At 35.4% G+C, this 16,899-nt stretch overlaps 1 protein-coding gene across 1 annotated transcript; it reads right to left on the bottom strand.

Annotated features, from left to right (window-relative positions):
* Positions 1 to 3,106: 3,106 nt before the first annotated feature.
* Positions 3,107 to 4,007, bottom strand: LOC106674350 (serine protease 28-like). The gene has a single exon (XM_014406995.1). The coding sequence runs from the start codon at positions 3,934 to 3,936 to the stop codon at positions 3,127 to 3,129; it is 810 nt and encodes a 269-aa protein (XP_014262481.1). The 5' UTR covers positions 3,937 to 4,007; the 3' UTR covers positions 3,107 to 3,126.
* Between the last annotated feature and the right edge of the window lie 12,892 nt (positions 4,008 to 16,899).

The following is a 16,899-nucleotide window of genomic DNA, read 5'->3' as shown; positions in this document are numbered from 1 at the left end:
GAAAAGTTAGACATAAAAAAATGTCAAGAATTATTTTATTGTTACACGTCCTACATATTTTCACGCTTATACACGGTGTTCGGCTACTCGTATTACAAACTTTGCCAGTAGATTCCACATTCAAAAAGGAACCAAAAAGTCATAATTAACTATGATCCGAATCTCAACATTTTAGGAATTATTTCACTTTTTCTGATTTTTTAAGGTTTCACGACCTTGCTTCAAATAAACATTGATAACGCGAAAACTAAAAGGTTTTGGACTAATCCGTTGATACATTGAAAACTACGTTAAATTTCCAATGGATGTGATCAATACTAAACTTGTAAACCTTCCTGAAATTAGTGTTTTAGTAGAGAGAACTTTGAAAAATATTTTTTTTTTCAAAGTCGAAAAACGTAGTATGCTGATTCTAAACTACTATTTCCAAGCCTAGAGACCAGCAAATTTCAGAAAAAGTACTCTGTTCAATATCCTTTTTAGTGGTGCAATTACTTTTTTAATTACTTTTTCAAAGATGAAAACATTGATGAAGGAAAATAAAAAACCGTAGTTGAAATATCGGTAAGGTGGAAAGATTAATAATAACAAAAAATAAAAAACCTAAGAAAATTTTGAATGAATTTATTAAATATTTTTTAATTTTGATTCGAAATCGTCTTAACAAGATATCACATGAATAACTACAAAAGTTGTGAATCTTAAAACTTTTTTATTCCGAAAAATAATAATACAATAATATTTTAATCAGTTGCAGTCGTATTGGTAAATAAGTCGACATTTGCGTTTTTTTTTTTTTTTTTTTTTTAAATATACCGCCTTACCAATCCATCACCACGGTTTTTTCCTCCATCAATTTCTTCATTTTTGAAAAAGTAATTAAAAAAGCAATTACACCACTAAAATGGATATTAAATGGAGTACGTTTTTTGAAATTTGCTGGTCTCAAGGTTTGGAAATAGTAGTTTAGAATCACCATGGTACGGTTTTCAACTTTGAAAAAACAATTTTTTTTTCAGAGTTCTCTCTACTGAACCACTTGTTTCCCGAAGGTTTACAAGTTTAGTATTGATCACATCTTACTGGAAATTTAACGCAATTTTCAATGGTGTCAACGGATTTGTCCAAAATCTTTTAGTTTTGGAGTTATTGTTTATTTGAAGCAAGGTCGTGAAATCATAAAAATTTAGAAAAAGTGAAATGATTCCTAAACTGTTGAGATTCGGACTATAGTAAATTAGGACGTTTTAGTTCCATTTGGAATGTAGAATCTACGGGCAAAGTTTGTAACACGAGTAGCCAAACACCCTGTACAAAAGAAATGATAAGTATATCAGCCTTCATTATTCCAAAATCAAGTGATCCAAAGGAATGGAGCGAACAGTTTTCTGTGAAAGAATTGGAATGTCTATTGGACGAGTTCTTTGACAGAGGGAATATCCAAGGACTTTAAGTAGAGTTTGATTTGTGACAGTCATAATTATACATACATACTTAATATCAATATTGATATTTACAGCTCAATGTCGGTTGAATAAGATGAATGCTAGGGTTAAAAGTAGTCCGTTTCTTTACAACCTTACGCTCCGCTATCTATATTGGTTTACTGTGCAATTTCAATTGTCTTTTACAGCTTTTCGTCAAAGCTAAGGCTATTTATCAGATACACAAGAATTCCAATGGTATCCTTCAAACCTGGAATTTTCTTCTCTCAGAAGCAGATATTGCCCGCTAGGTCTTAACAATAACAAGACTGTTTCTTCTTTTTCTTTCTGGAAGAATTTATACAATGCCTATGCAGTCTCCAGTCAACATTTGAGCGATCTTTCTAGACCTAACATCTTAAGTTTAGAATTCTGACTTGAGTTTCTGCGGTTGTCCTTTGATGAACTCTTCCCTCTGTCCGAAAATTCCCATTGAATCGAGTACTTTTCCTAATTCAACTGCCTTATGGATCTACTTTTGTCAATTCGGTATGCCGCCAAGGCATTAATGGCCAATATTTGTCCTCACCAATCTTTACTTGATCAATTTTTCGGCCCCTATGTCCTATGTGCCTCGGTATCCAAACTAGGTTAATTTTGCTGTTATCCTCAATGTTCGACAGGGGGCCATTTCAATTGTCGTCGAGAATCTAACCCGATTATACGACATTTGAAAAATGGCAGAAAGGAGGGAAAATTCAAAAGGTGCGGTTGAGATGGGAAGTTAGTGTCCGAGTGGGTCGAGGTCACGATAGCTCAAGTGGTAGAGCAGCGGCGTATCTAGCCGAAGATCGTGGGCTCGAATCCCGCTCGTGCCATTGACTTTTTTATCTCAACTAAAAAAACCTAAATTAATTGTAATATTTTAATTGGTCAAGCTGACCACGAAATTAGTGAATTTAAGTTTGACAGGGACTTGATCCAATCCAAAACCGCTCTGGATTTACTACCGATCAAATAATTGCCTGAAAGTCATGGCCCAAGCTTCCTGGATCCAATTTTCTGACCAATACTTCGTCTTAGAATCTTCTGTATACTAGATAAATTCGGCATTAAGTAGGATCCCTCTCTCCCAGACTGCTGTATCGGGTATTTTAATTAGAATTTGTTTGACCAAATACGAATTTTAGGATCATGGCGCCAACAGGCATCCCTAGAACCCTGTCTGTCTTAACTTTCACTCGGAGCTTTAATTGTTCATTTTTATGCGAATCGGTCCTTGCATTAGCCTGAGAATTCTGGAAGTTATAAAGCAATAAGGAAATAGAACCACCTAGTATACTGATTAAAAATCGGGTTATCCTACTATACTTGGGTATAAATCATAACAGATCTAGTTTTAAAAATATCTTTAAATATAAATAATATAAATTTTTCAAATTAAATGTTGCGGTTTTGGTTAGATTGCTCGGTAATAAAAAACAGTTAAAGTCTGTATCTCCAGTTGGTCTAATGACAATATTATAAATGGGCCCAGTGGGTTTTCTAACGTCTCTTTTCTTCTTCGAAAAGAATTCTTCATCATCATGAAGAAATGTTCCATGTAGCAAGCCTGCGTGATTACTGGAACATAATTATTTGTCAAATTAATGGTATTAAACATAATTATTTCATATGTTTGACAAAATTTTTTTTATTAATTTCAAAATGCACCAAAGAGTAGAGTTGTTAAAAGTATGTAAAATGTTTGTGGAGAGTTAGAAGAATATCCTTGTGAGGAAGTGTCCTGAGACGTTTCGGTCTCTTCACTCGGAGTGCCACTTATCCCGAGTGAGCGGCTTTTTTCTATCAACCAATCTTTGTGCTCGTAGAAGTCTTCGTACATCATGATACTGAATACTTTGGTACCGCAGCCTTCTCCGAGAGTGACTCCGCGTGACAGAATCGCTCTGAGGACGTTGTTACAGACGAGCGGTCCTCCGGAATCGCCGGTGCACGGACCGACGGGACCGTAGGACGGCACGCAGACCACGTTCCCGATCTTACTGACGTGTTTGCACGCCTTCTTGTCGAAAGTCTCGACATTGCTGATCACAGAGAGCTGAGGTATGCCTTTGGTGTGTTGGCCCCGCATCCCGTAACCCGCGAGGAGGCAGTATTCCGGGCCGTCAAATGGCGAATCGGCCATCGGTAGAATAGTTGCGTCGAAGGTCTTCTTCACGTGGACTACGGCGATATCGCTCGTTTCATCGATGGTATAGTTCGGATGAACGAAGATCCGGCTCGCCGTCATTTTCAAATACCTCTTGAAATCCTTCTGCGTGTACAGAGTGACGTTGCCAGGCACCACGGCGTCTTCGACTTTCTCGAGGATACAGTGAGCGGCGGTTATAGCGATGGTAGGTCCGACTACTACGCCGGTGCAAAGTTTTATTTGATTTATAAGCGAGTTGACAACCATCACCACATAGGTAAAGTTTGCGTTATTAAATATAACCTTTCCTCCAAACATTAGGCATACAAAAAACAAATACTCTATAAGAAATGTCAACTTTTGGTCCCTTTCTCAAATAAAACATATGACAAAAGTATTTTTTGTATTCATTATTCATATTGTTTCTTACATAACTATAATAGTTAAAATAATATAAAACATTCAATACAACTTCATTTATATATTATGTTAATATTTACCTGATTGGAATAATTAGTTACAAAAGCACTACTTTTACATTTCTATAACTGCTAATCCCAAATAATAATTATTAAACCATCGCTTATGAAAGTGGGAAGAATAAAAACAACATAGACGCTGTCGACTTCAGACCTATAAACGAGGTTAGACGCTTGTAAAGAATTGCCTTATTTAAAAAGATCAAAGTGTAATATTTTACTAAAAAATGAGACCGAAAGAGAGAGAGAGAGACAGAGAGAGAGAGAGAGAGAGAGAGAGAGAGAGAGAGAGAGAAAGAGAGAGAGAGAAAAGAGGGAGAGAGATGGATAGATGGATATATGGATTATTAGATAGTGAAATAGATAGACAGATAAATAGATAGATGGATGGATGGATAGATGCATTGATGGCTAGATGGATCGATAGATGGATATATGGATAGATGGAAAGATGGATAGATGGATAAATAAATAGATAGATGGATGGAAAGATGGATAGATGGATGGATTGATAGATGGATATATGGATAGATGGAAACATGGATAGTTAGATAAATAAATAGATAGATGGATGGATGGATAGATGCATAGATGGTTAGATGGATGGATAGATGGATAGATAGATGGATGGATGGATAGATGCATTGATGGTTAGATGGATGGATAGATGGATAGATGGATGGATGGATAAATGCATTGATGGCTAGATGGATCGATAGATGGATAGATGGATGGATGGATAGATGGATATATGGATAGATGGATGGATGGATGGATAGATGCATAGATGGTTAGATGGATGGATGGATGGATAGATGCAAAGATGGTTGGATGGATCGATAGATGGATAGATGGATGGATGGATAGATGCATTGATGGTTAGATGGATGGATAGATGGATAGATGGATGGATGGATAGATGGATGGATGGATACATGGATGGAAAGATGGATAGATGGATGGATTGATAGATGGATATATGGATAGATGGAAAGATGGATAGTTAGATAAATAAATAGATAGATGCATAGATGGTTAGATGGACGATAGATGGATAGATGGATGGATGGATAGATAGATATATGGATAGATGGATGGATGGATGGATGGATAGATGCATTGATGATGGTTAGATGGATGGATAGATGGATGGATGGATAGATGGATGGATGGATAGATGGATGGAAAGATGGATAGATGGATAGATGGCTAGATGGCTAGATGGATAGATGGATAGATGGCTAGATGGCTAGATGGATAGATGGATGGATGGATAGATGCATTGATGGTTAGATGGATGGATAGATGGATAGATGGAAAGATGGATAGATAGATAAATAAATAGATAGATGGATGGATGGATAGATGCATTGATGGTTAGATTATTAAACCCATTAGTACGATAATTAAAATAAAAGATCAGTATAAATTTGCGTTGTGAAAAGCAAAATTGATTGAATTTACAAATAAAATATTTATACACCGATGTGTATCGCGTTAGCATTGGGAGGCAGGACAAAATTAAATTCTCACCGAATTAAGCCCAATTCATCGGGACAATTATTTGTCATATTTTCCAGGCTTCGTCGAAATTATACACATTATATTTGATCTTTCACGGTCGATCGGGGCATTTATTATTATTTTTCTGAGGGGTTTTACACTCGCTGGGACGTTTGTGCTAGATGATTATTTCATGACGTCAAAGGGGCTTGTTGAAACTAAACACTCGACAAGATTTACTTTCCGATCCGCTCTCGTATGGAGAAAAATGTCAAGTAATACATCGGGATCCGTTTCCTCCGCCGGAAGATTGTCAAAAAACGGAGCTTGAAAACGGCTAAGGGCTTTAATAAAGATTTAGATAGAAAGTTTTGGACATTGTTCCGAGGCTGAGACTTGAATGGAAACGCTCTGGGAGATCACGTGATGGCCAAATTGGGTGTCATTAACTGCAATTCGACTTGCGTGCAAAAAGCCATTTTAAATTTTCACGTCGTCCTCTTATTTCCCCTTTCGACTCCTATTTTTTATAATTGCCGTGTAAAATCAATAATTACACATATGGTTGTTAATCACAATTCGGCTCTTCCGATCGGGGGTTCTTGTGTAACGATTCCCTTTCCCCCCTCATGCCTAAACTTGGATATTAGGCCGGGAAAATAAAATAAACCATTCTAGGTAATTAGAAGTCGGACGATTTGAACCGACGGACATCATTCGAATAACATTCTAAAAGGTGTCACGGCTCTCCCAATATTTACGGACCGTTCAATACGTAAACAGTTTTTTAATTGCCGTAATTAATGTGGGTGTAAATCCTCTTTAAAACAAATAGCCTTTAATGTAAAATTTAACTCCACATCGCACGAGCGTTAAGTTAAATAATCACCTCCGGCAAATTTTCTGGTTAAACACAACCGATGAAATGAAGAATTAGGTATACAAGGGGGAAATGGTACGTACATAAACGAACCCACAAAATATGAATAGCGTATGTGCTCGGAAGTACATAATAATAAAAACATTTCAATATGTTAGATAATGTAGTTCAGAATTAAATGTTGTGTGTACAAAAAGGAATCGCTTTTTAAAATTTACAGACTTATAGATAGGGAGATGAATAAATCGATGGATATATATATAAATCGCTCACTCGCTAGTTCCCCTCATTAGTCATTNATATATATATATATTGTGTGTGTGTGTGTGTGTGTGTGTGTAAATTGTTGAACTTGACAAAACATGAATAAAACAAAGGAAAACATTTACATCATACGAAAAACGGTGCAAATTAATGCAATGTAAAAATAATAAATACTAATAAAAAATACTAATAACTTCACTAATTTCGTGGTCCGCTTGACCAATTAATACATTACAATTAATTAAGGATTTTAGTTGAGATGAAAAAAAGTTAATGGCACAAGCGGGATACGAACCCACGATCTTCGGCTAGATACGCCGCTGCTCTACCACTTGAGCTATCGTGACCTCGTCTGGTCCGAATGGAAATCGAGGGTTCGAATCCTTAAATACTAATAACGTTTTAAGTTTAAATATTGTAGCGTCATATTTTTTATATGAAAAAGTTGAGGTTTCAAGGATTGTTCTGACGCTTTAATCCAAGACATTTTTCTTTTTTTTTTCATATTTTACGTTATCATTGTTAATTTTATACGTTATTTAAACTATTATATGATATTTTTTCAGTAATGTTTTATTATGGCCAAAACTATTTACTTTACATTTAATAGCATTTAATGATATTTTGTGTTGGTTAATCGAATTCGCAAATTTATTAATTTCTTCATTCACTTTTGTAATTTCATCGTTTATGTTATTTCAGCTGTTTTGTATACATTTAATTATCTGCATATCAACTAAAATTATAGTATGAGAATACGTTTGTTATGTTATTGCATAAAAAAATAAGAGTGCTGATAGTGTGGAACCTTGCGGGAGTCCATGATTTAAAATTTGTCAGTTTGAAAATTTATCATTATTAGTGTTTATTTGTTGATATCTATTACTTAGATGAGAATCGAACCAATGTACTACTTTGTCTGAAAAATTAATATATTTAAAAAAATGTGTTTTATGACTTACACTATTATAAGGATGACTAAAATCTATCAAACTCATTGTTGTAACATTACATTTGTTTATATTATTCCAAATATTGTCTGTCTTCATGACTAACACATTTTTAGTACAATATCCTCTTCTGTATTCACATTAATACGGCGTAAGTATATGTTTTTCTTCCATTTGGTTAAACATTATTTTATCTAGAACTTTACTTAAAGAAGATAAAATATGAATAGGTCTGTAAAATAATCATTCTACTGAAAGGTTATTTTAAATCAGAAGATTAACATAGGATCTTTCTAATTCTTCCGGATATTTCCTATAATTTATAGAATGAGTATAAATATTGCAGAGAATTTCAATTAGAAATGGTTTTATAATTTTCAATAAAATAATTGACACAATGTCTGTACCAATTGATTTAGCAGTTATATTATTAATTGCTACATTTATTTCTCTGTGTTATAGACGAAAAGTTAAATTGTTTACATTTATAATTTTCTTGTGCTTTATTTAAGAAATGAGGAATAATTTTTTTTGTAAGGTATTGGTTGAGATAAAAAAGTCAGTCACGAGCGGGATTCGAACCCACGACCTTCGTCTAAATACGCCACTGCTCTACCACTTGAGATATCGTGACTTCGACCCACACGGACACTAACTTTCCATGTCAACCCACCTTTTGAATTTTCTCTCCTTTTTGCCATTTTTCAAATGTCGTGTAATCTATTTAATTCTCGGCGGCAAATGAAATGGCCAGGTACGTTCAAGCAGGCGTGTTTAGCCGAAGGTCGTGGGTTCTATTCCCGCTCGTGACTGACTTTTTTATCTCAACCAATGCCTTACATAAAAATTAATTAATTGAAAGAGGTTATTTGGTCAATCGGACTACGAAATTTAATGGATTTAATTAATTCGTGTTGATATATGATCTTTTCCCAAGAGGACTAAAATATGAGTTATTTTTAGTCTCTCATTCTCAAATTTTGCCAATGACTGAACGGATTGAACGAGTACGGTTAGGCAAAGGGAAGGCAGGCCTATAAGCAGGGTAAGGCAAGAGCTCTTTCTATTTTTTCTAATCCTGTATAGGGACAACAAGTTTAGAGGTAATATTATTTATATATATTATATTTATATTCTTATTGATCCAGAAATAATAGGTTTATCGAAATATACGCCAGAATAATAGTCAATGGAATATAAATACAATAAGATAAATTCCAGAAAAGACGTAAATATAAGTCGACAATTATAGTAAAAGTGACGTAATATAAAGAATAAACGTGTAAGATATAATTTACCACTTCCATGTGCACATAACATACACTTTGTGTGTGTTGATAACGCTGATAGATTGCCACGACCTTTAATAAATGGTTGCGAGCATAAAATTGGCATTAATTGTTCTTTGTACTCTATCTGAGAATTGTATTCAATATACTCGTTTATACTTTTCCTAGATAAGAAGGTTACATCCCATATCAAGATATGGCCAGTTTGAAATGCTAATTCCTAGAAATTATGACTGCGGGGAAAATAATGGCCCTCATACAACGGATTGCTAGCTAATTAAAGGAACAGAGAATGGTGTCGGTATTTACGTACTTTGGCATATCAGCAACTTCTGGAAATGATACTTTCTGCCTTCTTCGTTAATTTACCACCAATAAATATTTCGCTGCGCGTTAAGCGTACAAGGAACACATAATACATAACAGATGAGAAATTAGATAGCAGATTGTGTTAAAAAGAGCTACAATATCAACAAAGAAATTTAGCTGGGTTTTAAACTTTTAAATAAATAAACGATCAAAGCATTCAAATTTCTATTATTGCACAACTCAATCCAAACAAAAACACAATAATCCTAATTAAAATTCAGAAATAGGTTTTCTTTAGGATGCTTTAAATTATTTTATTCTTTAAATTAACAAATTAATTTTTACAAAGATAAAATTTATTTTGAGTTTAAAGTATTTTTGCATAGTTGGCCAACTCTAATTCTTACGGCTTTCTAATGGTGGACAAAGACCTTTTTAGTAATAGTTTCCCGTGCATATTGGCTGCTTGGCAATATTTCTCTGCTTTGATAGTTTCACCATAATTCAGGAAATTATAATGAATAACCCCAGCAATACACCAACAAACAGTCACCATAAGTTCACTAGTTTCGTGGTCCGTTTTACCAATTAATATCTTACAATTAATTAAGGTTTTCAGTTGAGATAAAAAGTCATTGGCACGAGCGGGATTCGAAAGGTGTGGTTTTGATGGGAGGTTGGTCCGAGTGGATCGAGGTCACGATAGCTCAAGTGGTAGAGCAGAGGCGTATCAAGCCGAAGATCGTGGGTTCGAATCCCGCTCGTGCCATTGACTTTTTTATCTCAACTGAAAACCTTAATTAATTGTAAGTCACCATAAGCTTTTTCGGGAAGTGTTTTGGCCTTTCATCCTTGTCCAACCACTGATCTGTACCCCTCCTGTTATCGTACAGAATCCATTTCTCATCGCATTTTCAGCAAGCGTTGACCGTTGCTGTATTAAAAGATCGAAATTGAAGGCGTAACCACGTCGTCGTGTGAGTAGTCATATATCCATGGGGTAATATCGTACGTTTACTCTCCAAGTTTCTCGTAAATTGAACAATGACAAAGCAGCTTTCTGTGTACTTTTACCTCCGCTGTCACCAGTCCAGTCTGTCGACTGCCAATAAACTTCTCCTGTACAAGTTGGTGGTCCGGCGGCCGGACTCCGGCCGAAGCTCCCATATGAAAGCTACACAGTTCTAGATAAGAAGTTTCACTATCTCCTACTGGAGCCTCAGATGCATGCCTAATATCGCTAGGCTGCAGGTTATACAGAACAAGTTTCTGAGGCTTGCACAGACTCGGCCCGATATACACGCATATCAAGACCATTAATACAACGGTATATTTTTAACTAAACAAACAGAAAGCGATAATAATATTAAGATTTAAGAATACCTGTTGAGGTGTGACGTACTGTGATTCGAGAATGTCCATACCCTCTCTATTTTTTTATGTTACAAGCATTAGTAATTGAAAGATGGGTACACCTCTTGAATTGTCAAATTGTTAGGATTATTTTGTTAAATTTATTCAGTAATTGTTTGAGGTTCAATCGAAAAGTGCTCGAAAGGATTTAATAGGAGTTAGATAATTTTCAAATATTATTCCGAGAAATAATCAAGAAAAGAGCGAGTCGGAGCACGTTTTTGTTTCAGAAAGCGATTTAGCGACTGTCTCGGATTCACGGCGTCCCTTGATTACATCCAATTGTCTCCTTTCATAGGTGCCTTCCACCTGTTTTATTTGCTCTTTTCTTCCATTTCTTTTGTCCTCTACCACAGTGCGTTTGCGCGTCTGATTAATATTCTTACCGGCGGACAATAACTGGCCTTGAAATAAAATAAACAACGGCGTCCGCCCACGGGCAATCAAGGGAGCCGAGGGCCAGGAAGGATGAAGACCCCGGTACGATATTTATTGTCCATAATTATACATACATGGAAGGAAACGTATTTATTCTTGGCAGAAGTCATATTTTTACGACTAATGAAACGACAATTGAATGTGTCGGCTCCATTGAACTTTTTTTCGAGGGATGAAGGCGAACGCCATAAGAACATGTACTACTGAGCACCGCGTGTTTGAGAAGTAAATACAATCACAATCAATTCTGATCAATGAGCAGTTGAAACAAAACCCGGACTGGAAAATTATAAATGAATTTTATGTGTGGTGATTAGTCACCGTTAATCGATATTTATTTAGAAATGATGATGAAAAGATGATAGTGAGATGCGGTCTGGTGTGATGTAGGTTTTCTTTATCGTGCCAACGTTTCGATCTTTATTGAGATCATCTTCAGGTCCTGGGATTTACAAACATTGTTTACATATAACAATTACATTTTGGATGTGGAAAAGTGAATTTATACAATGCAAATTATATTTTTTATATATTCAATCAAAGTATTTCTACTCACTCAAAGTGTTGGTCTTCTGTGTAATTGTGCTATTCTAGCGTGTCTTGTCGAGACTCTCACTGGCACTCTCGACCTGGTAGAAGAGCCGGATAAGAAATAAATAAGCTCTTCAGTACAAATGTAAATTGTCTACCGACATAAACCTTTGGAGAAAGTTAAGCATTGATCTGTAAAGTTCAGAACGTATAACGAATCTTGAGCAACTATAACAGCCACATACTTCAGTGTGATAAAACAAAAACTATTGATTAAACTTATTACATGAATCAAGAATTATGCTATCTGGAATAACAGAACTCATAAGCGAAATTTGGACTTAACGACTTAACGAGCTACATCCTGTTATTTGAGGAAATCGTTGCAAAGTTTCTGAAGCAACTGAAACATTCAATTTACTACAATTCAAACAAGAAATAAATTGTTGATTGATTGAAGAAAATTTTGTTTTTTCACAAAACACTGTTCGAAAATAGTGTTTTGAGAACAACTTAAAAACGGTTGCTCCAAATTAAAAATCCTTCGCGCCATTGAATTCAGAGTCAAACCTTTCAAAAAATGCATGTTGACGATTATCTTACCCTTTGAAATTAAAGTCGAAGTTAAGCCGTATCCCGCTGTCCTGGAGCAGAAAACGTTTTGGTTAGTAAGAAACTTCTCACACAAAAAAAGGTTACGTGTACATTAAATCAATTTGAACAATTGGGGGGGGGGGAGAAGTTAAACTCACCCTACATAATATGGTACGACACAGTTCTGTAGATAGTGTAGATAAACAAAATATTCAGTACACGTGCAGTGGTCCGCGAAAGTAATACCAAAGTGTGGGAAATAAACATTATTTGCATTTAGAAATGTGTGGTGATTAGTGACTGTTAATCGATATTTATTTAGAAATCGTGAGATGCGGTCTGGTATGATGTAGGTTTCAGAAAAACATTTTCTTTATCGTGCCAACGTTTCGATCTTTATTGAGATCATGTTCAGGGCTTGGGATTTACAAACATTGTTTCCATTTACCAAATATTTTAGGATGTGAAAAAGTGAATTTATACAATGGAAAATATATTTTTTATATATTCAATCAAAGTATTTCTACTCACTTAAAGTGTTAGTCTTCTGTGTAATTGTGCCATTCTAGCGTGTCGTGTCGAGACTCTCACTGGCACTCTCGACACGACACGCAAGAATGGCACAATTACACAGAAGACAAACATTTTGAGTGAGTAGAAATTCTTTGATTGAATATATAAATAATATTTTTTGCATTGTATAAATTCACTTTTCCACATCCAAATGTAATTGTTATATGTAAACAATGTTTGTAAATCCCAGGCCCTGAAGATGATCTCAATAAAGACCGAAACGTTGGCACGATAAATAAAATGTTTTTCTCAAACCTACATCATACCAGAACGCATCTCACGATTTCTAAATAAATAAAAATGAATTTTATATTAACCATAGACAAATAAACATTTGTAGTTTAATTTTAACGCATCATCGCTTTTTTGGGATGTCAGATGTTCGGTTTCAATCCTTCTTCAGTGATGTGCTTTAACTGTCTGAGTTTCAGGTGTTGCTTGGGCATTATAAAATTTAATAATGTTATTGATCATATTTGCTTAATTTTAAGCAGGTTAATTCGCTGGTTATACTCTTTGCCATATTCGGTTGAAGCCTTAGTTGATCACAATATAATGCTAAGTTAAGAAATTCCGACAAAATAATATTAACTTTGATTAATACACTAAATCTTCAGCATTGTACAGAAACCGAAACAGGTACGACATACCAAAACAGCAAGGATAGGCATAAAATGTTATGGACCACCCAAATTACAGGATTTTTATCTGGCAAACTAAAAAACAACAATACTGCCAAATACTTTCTTTACCCGAGAACCCTTAACGTCCATTATATATGGATAATGTTAATATATAATCAATTATTTTTACGGAGTTCAATGTTTTCTCAGATGGCAGAACAAATGCCACTCTAACGTCAAACGACATGAAAGAGGGACGACACAGAGGTCTCTTTGACTAGCATGCGTCGTGCCATTGTTTCCCTTACTTGTCCAACTGCTTTTCTGTTTACTTAAAAACGACTGCTGGCCCTATTTCCGCACCAGTCATTCGATCAGCTCACATTTGCAATTTCAATTTGCCATGTAAATGAATATTAAGAAAATGTATTTTTTTCTTAGACAGTAGACATAACGGGTATTCTCGATCTTTGTGTTAACCATGTTAAGTCTGGTAGGTCCTGTTAGTTCGAGAATAATGATGACGTAGACTTGTAAAAATCGACTAGTTAACATTGCTCGATCTAACAGGTCAGGGCCAATGTTGGCCATTAGATAAGATGTTAGGTCGAAAATGTAGGGCGTAGGTAACCAACATGGCAGGCATGAATTTTACAGCTGTTTTTGTTTACAAGCATATTTATTCTTAAATACACATTAATTAATCAGACGAGTATAGTTCTTTTGTTAATTTCTGACCTATCATTATACTCTCTTTCATAATAGATAAATCCTCTAGCCTATACAGTTGTAGGCTGTTAGACGTTAGGATACAAGTTAGGTTATGTCGGCACGAATTGAAGAGAGTCATTTGCTAGTACTTTTCGAGTGCATATATAGCATTTTGAATTAAAGAGTTGATTAATTTTCCTTTTTTATTAACTTCTGGCATCTTACAATTGTACACTAAAGAAAACCAAAGTAAACAACTGTTATAGGTTTATTTTTCGTTCGACCAATCGTCAAGCGCAGCATTGCGGAAAAATTAACGTTTGACATACTAAGAAAAGAAGGGGGCGTTCACGATCGTACTGGACATTTCTCTATTCGAGTTAATATGAGTTAACATCTTTCAAACATCATGAATACCCCTATAATAGCCACAAATTCATTTTAGTAAAAAAAATATATCTATGAAAAAATGCAAGAAGAATGAACTGAAATGAAAGATGCAGTAGGACTTTAGCGATTATGATACACTTCCATCAAAACTGCCAATTTTGATGATCGAATTTCGTATATTACGAGTTCCACGTATCGATCTGTTCCTCATAATGGTAACGATCCTGAGTAAGAAACAAAGAGCAGTCGGAAATGCAGACGATCAAGAGATGCTCAACTTCACTATGGAAGCGTACGACGCTTGACAAGTGGCATAATCAATGGGCCATTGGGACAAATTGTATAGTCTTTCACAACAATAGGTTCCCATGTCGTCCTTGTCGTATTGTATTAAGCCAAACTTTTGGCTCTTAGAGTTCCTGAGCCGCAATTGAAGCCCGTCGTTCTAGCCCTGATTCCAACTGTTAACCTCTGCAGTACGCTGAAGGCAAGACAAGCATTAGGTTGTGAGTCTGTATGAAACCCACAGAGCATCGTTGAAAAAAGTTCCTAAATTGGCCACTGGAAAAAGAGACCGGTGACAGAAAAAGAAACAGCGAAACAGAGAATGAATGAAGTATATGAGAATTGCGATAAGGCAAATTTCAGATTGCTGAAACTATAGATAAAGCTAGATTTTTCTTTCACAACACCTTTTATTTAATCAGATTACCTGTTGGTAGTCATTGACTGTTGTTACATGTATATTTTATTTATTTAATTGTTTAAAAAAAATTCACATTCCATCACATGCGGGGTAGAAACCAACAAAGTTCTCACTTAGGTGTTTAATTAAAATCTCGTTTTCAAGCCCCTTTCCCCTCCTAATTTCTCAGCAATCAGCTAGGAAATGGGAAGGAATTCTAGTCTCAAAACCACAAATTCTTGCGCCCTTTATACCGTATGTTCTCCCTTGTAAATTAGTTTACCCGTCTGATTTAGTTTTAATGTATATAAGGAAGAGCTTTCCTCATCATAGTTGCCATTAATTATCCTTTCAATCTTTGACTTAAGAGTTTGTACTTAAAACATACATTATCGAATCAGCAAAAGCGTCCGATGATTTATAAAAGAGGGATGAGCCGGTGTTTGGCGTTCGGTTCTGCGAGGGAAGTGGCGAGAACCCAACCCCGTTGGGTTGCACCGGAAGTTGCGGGGGTGGCGGAGACCCGCTCTATTGGCCCAAGGGAAGTGGACTAAGATAGTAATAACACGAATCGCCACTTAATCGTTTCGGTCCCTGGGTCGGCCGACATTCATTACCGTCATTCGGACTAGGCCGTGTCCCATGAATCCGCCCTTATCCAAGGACAAGGCTACCGGACGATTTAGGGCCCCTCGGATAAATTGGGGGCCTTTGTTTTCCAACAGAGTGAAACTTCTTATCTAGAACTGTGTAGCTTTTGCTGAAACTGCAGCCTTGTGTTTCTTTTGGAAAGGTCTTTATTCTCCAATCTTGGCTATATTTGAGTAATTTGGTGGAAAAGCAGCGAAATTTTTAGTTTAAACCCACATAGCAACACACAAGAAATAGACAATAAGTTAAATATTTGTATTAAATCAAATTTAATTAATGAAATTTGAATAGTGTCACAAATAACAAACAAAAAATATTTTATTACTGACAATAATAAAATGATGTACATTAATTTTAAAAAAAACCGGAGTAAATTAACAAGAGAAGTTAACAAATAAAATAAGATTATCCAAATATGAAAAAGAAAAAAGAAATAATAATACACACAATATGTTTTTAAAAAGCTATGACCTATTCGCCTACATTCATTTTGGTTGAAATCGCAGCATAAGGAGGGCATAAGGCAAAGGAATAATTAAAAAGACACACTGATAGGTACATCGATAGATAGATAGATAGATAAAGAGAGATAGATAGATAGGTAAATAGATAGATAGATAAATAAATAGATAGATAGATCGATAGATAGATAGAGAGATAGATAGATAGATAGATAGATAGATAGATAGATAGATAGAGAGAGAGAGAGAGAAAGTTAGATAGAGAGAGAGTGAGAGAGACTGAGAGTGAGAGGGGGAGAAAGAGATCGATGGATGGATCGAAGGACGGACAGGCTGACAGACAGACAGATGGATAGATGAATTTATGGATAGATAGACAGATCAATGGATAGATTGACATAACGAAATAGATGATTGGATAGATAGATAGGCGATGGAAGAGAAATGAATGCTTGAGTAGGGAGATAGAAGAGAGAGAGTGTACGTACAAAATTACTATTAACTCCATCATATAACAGTGAGAAAGGGAAAGAGAGA

Source organism: Cimex lectularius, unplaced genomic scaffold (assembly GCF_000648675.2).
Source record: "Cimex lectularius strain Harlan isolate CLEC.00 unplaced genomic scaffold, Clec_2.1 scaffold96, whole genome shotgun sequence".
Taxonomy (NCBI): Eukaryota; Metazoa; Arthropoda; class Insecta; order Hemiptera; family Cimicidae; genus Cimex; species Cimex lectularius.
The sequence above is the reverse complement of the archived record's forward strand: the minus strand, read 5'-3'. Positions and strand labels throughout refer to the sequence as shown.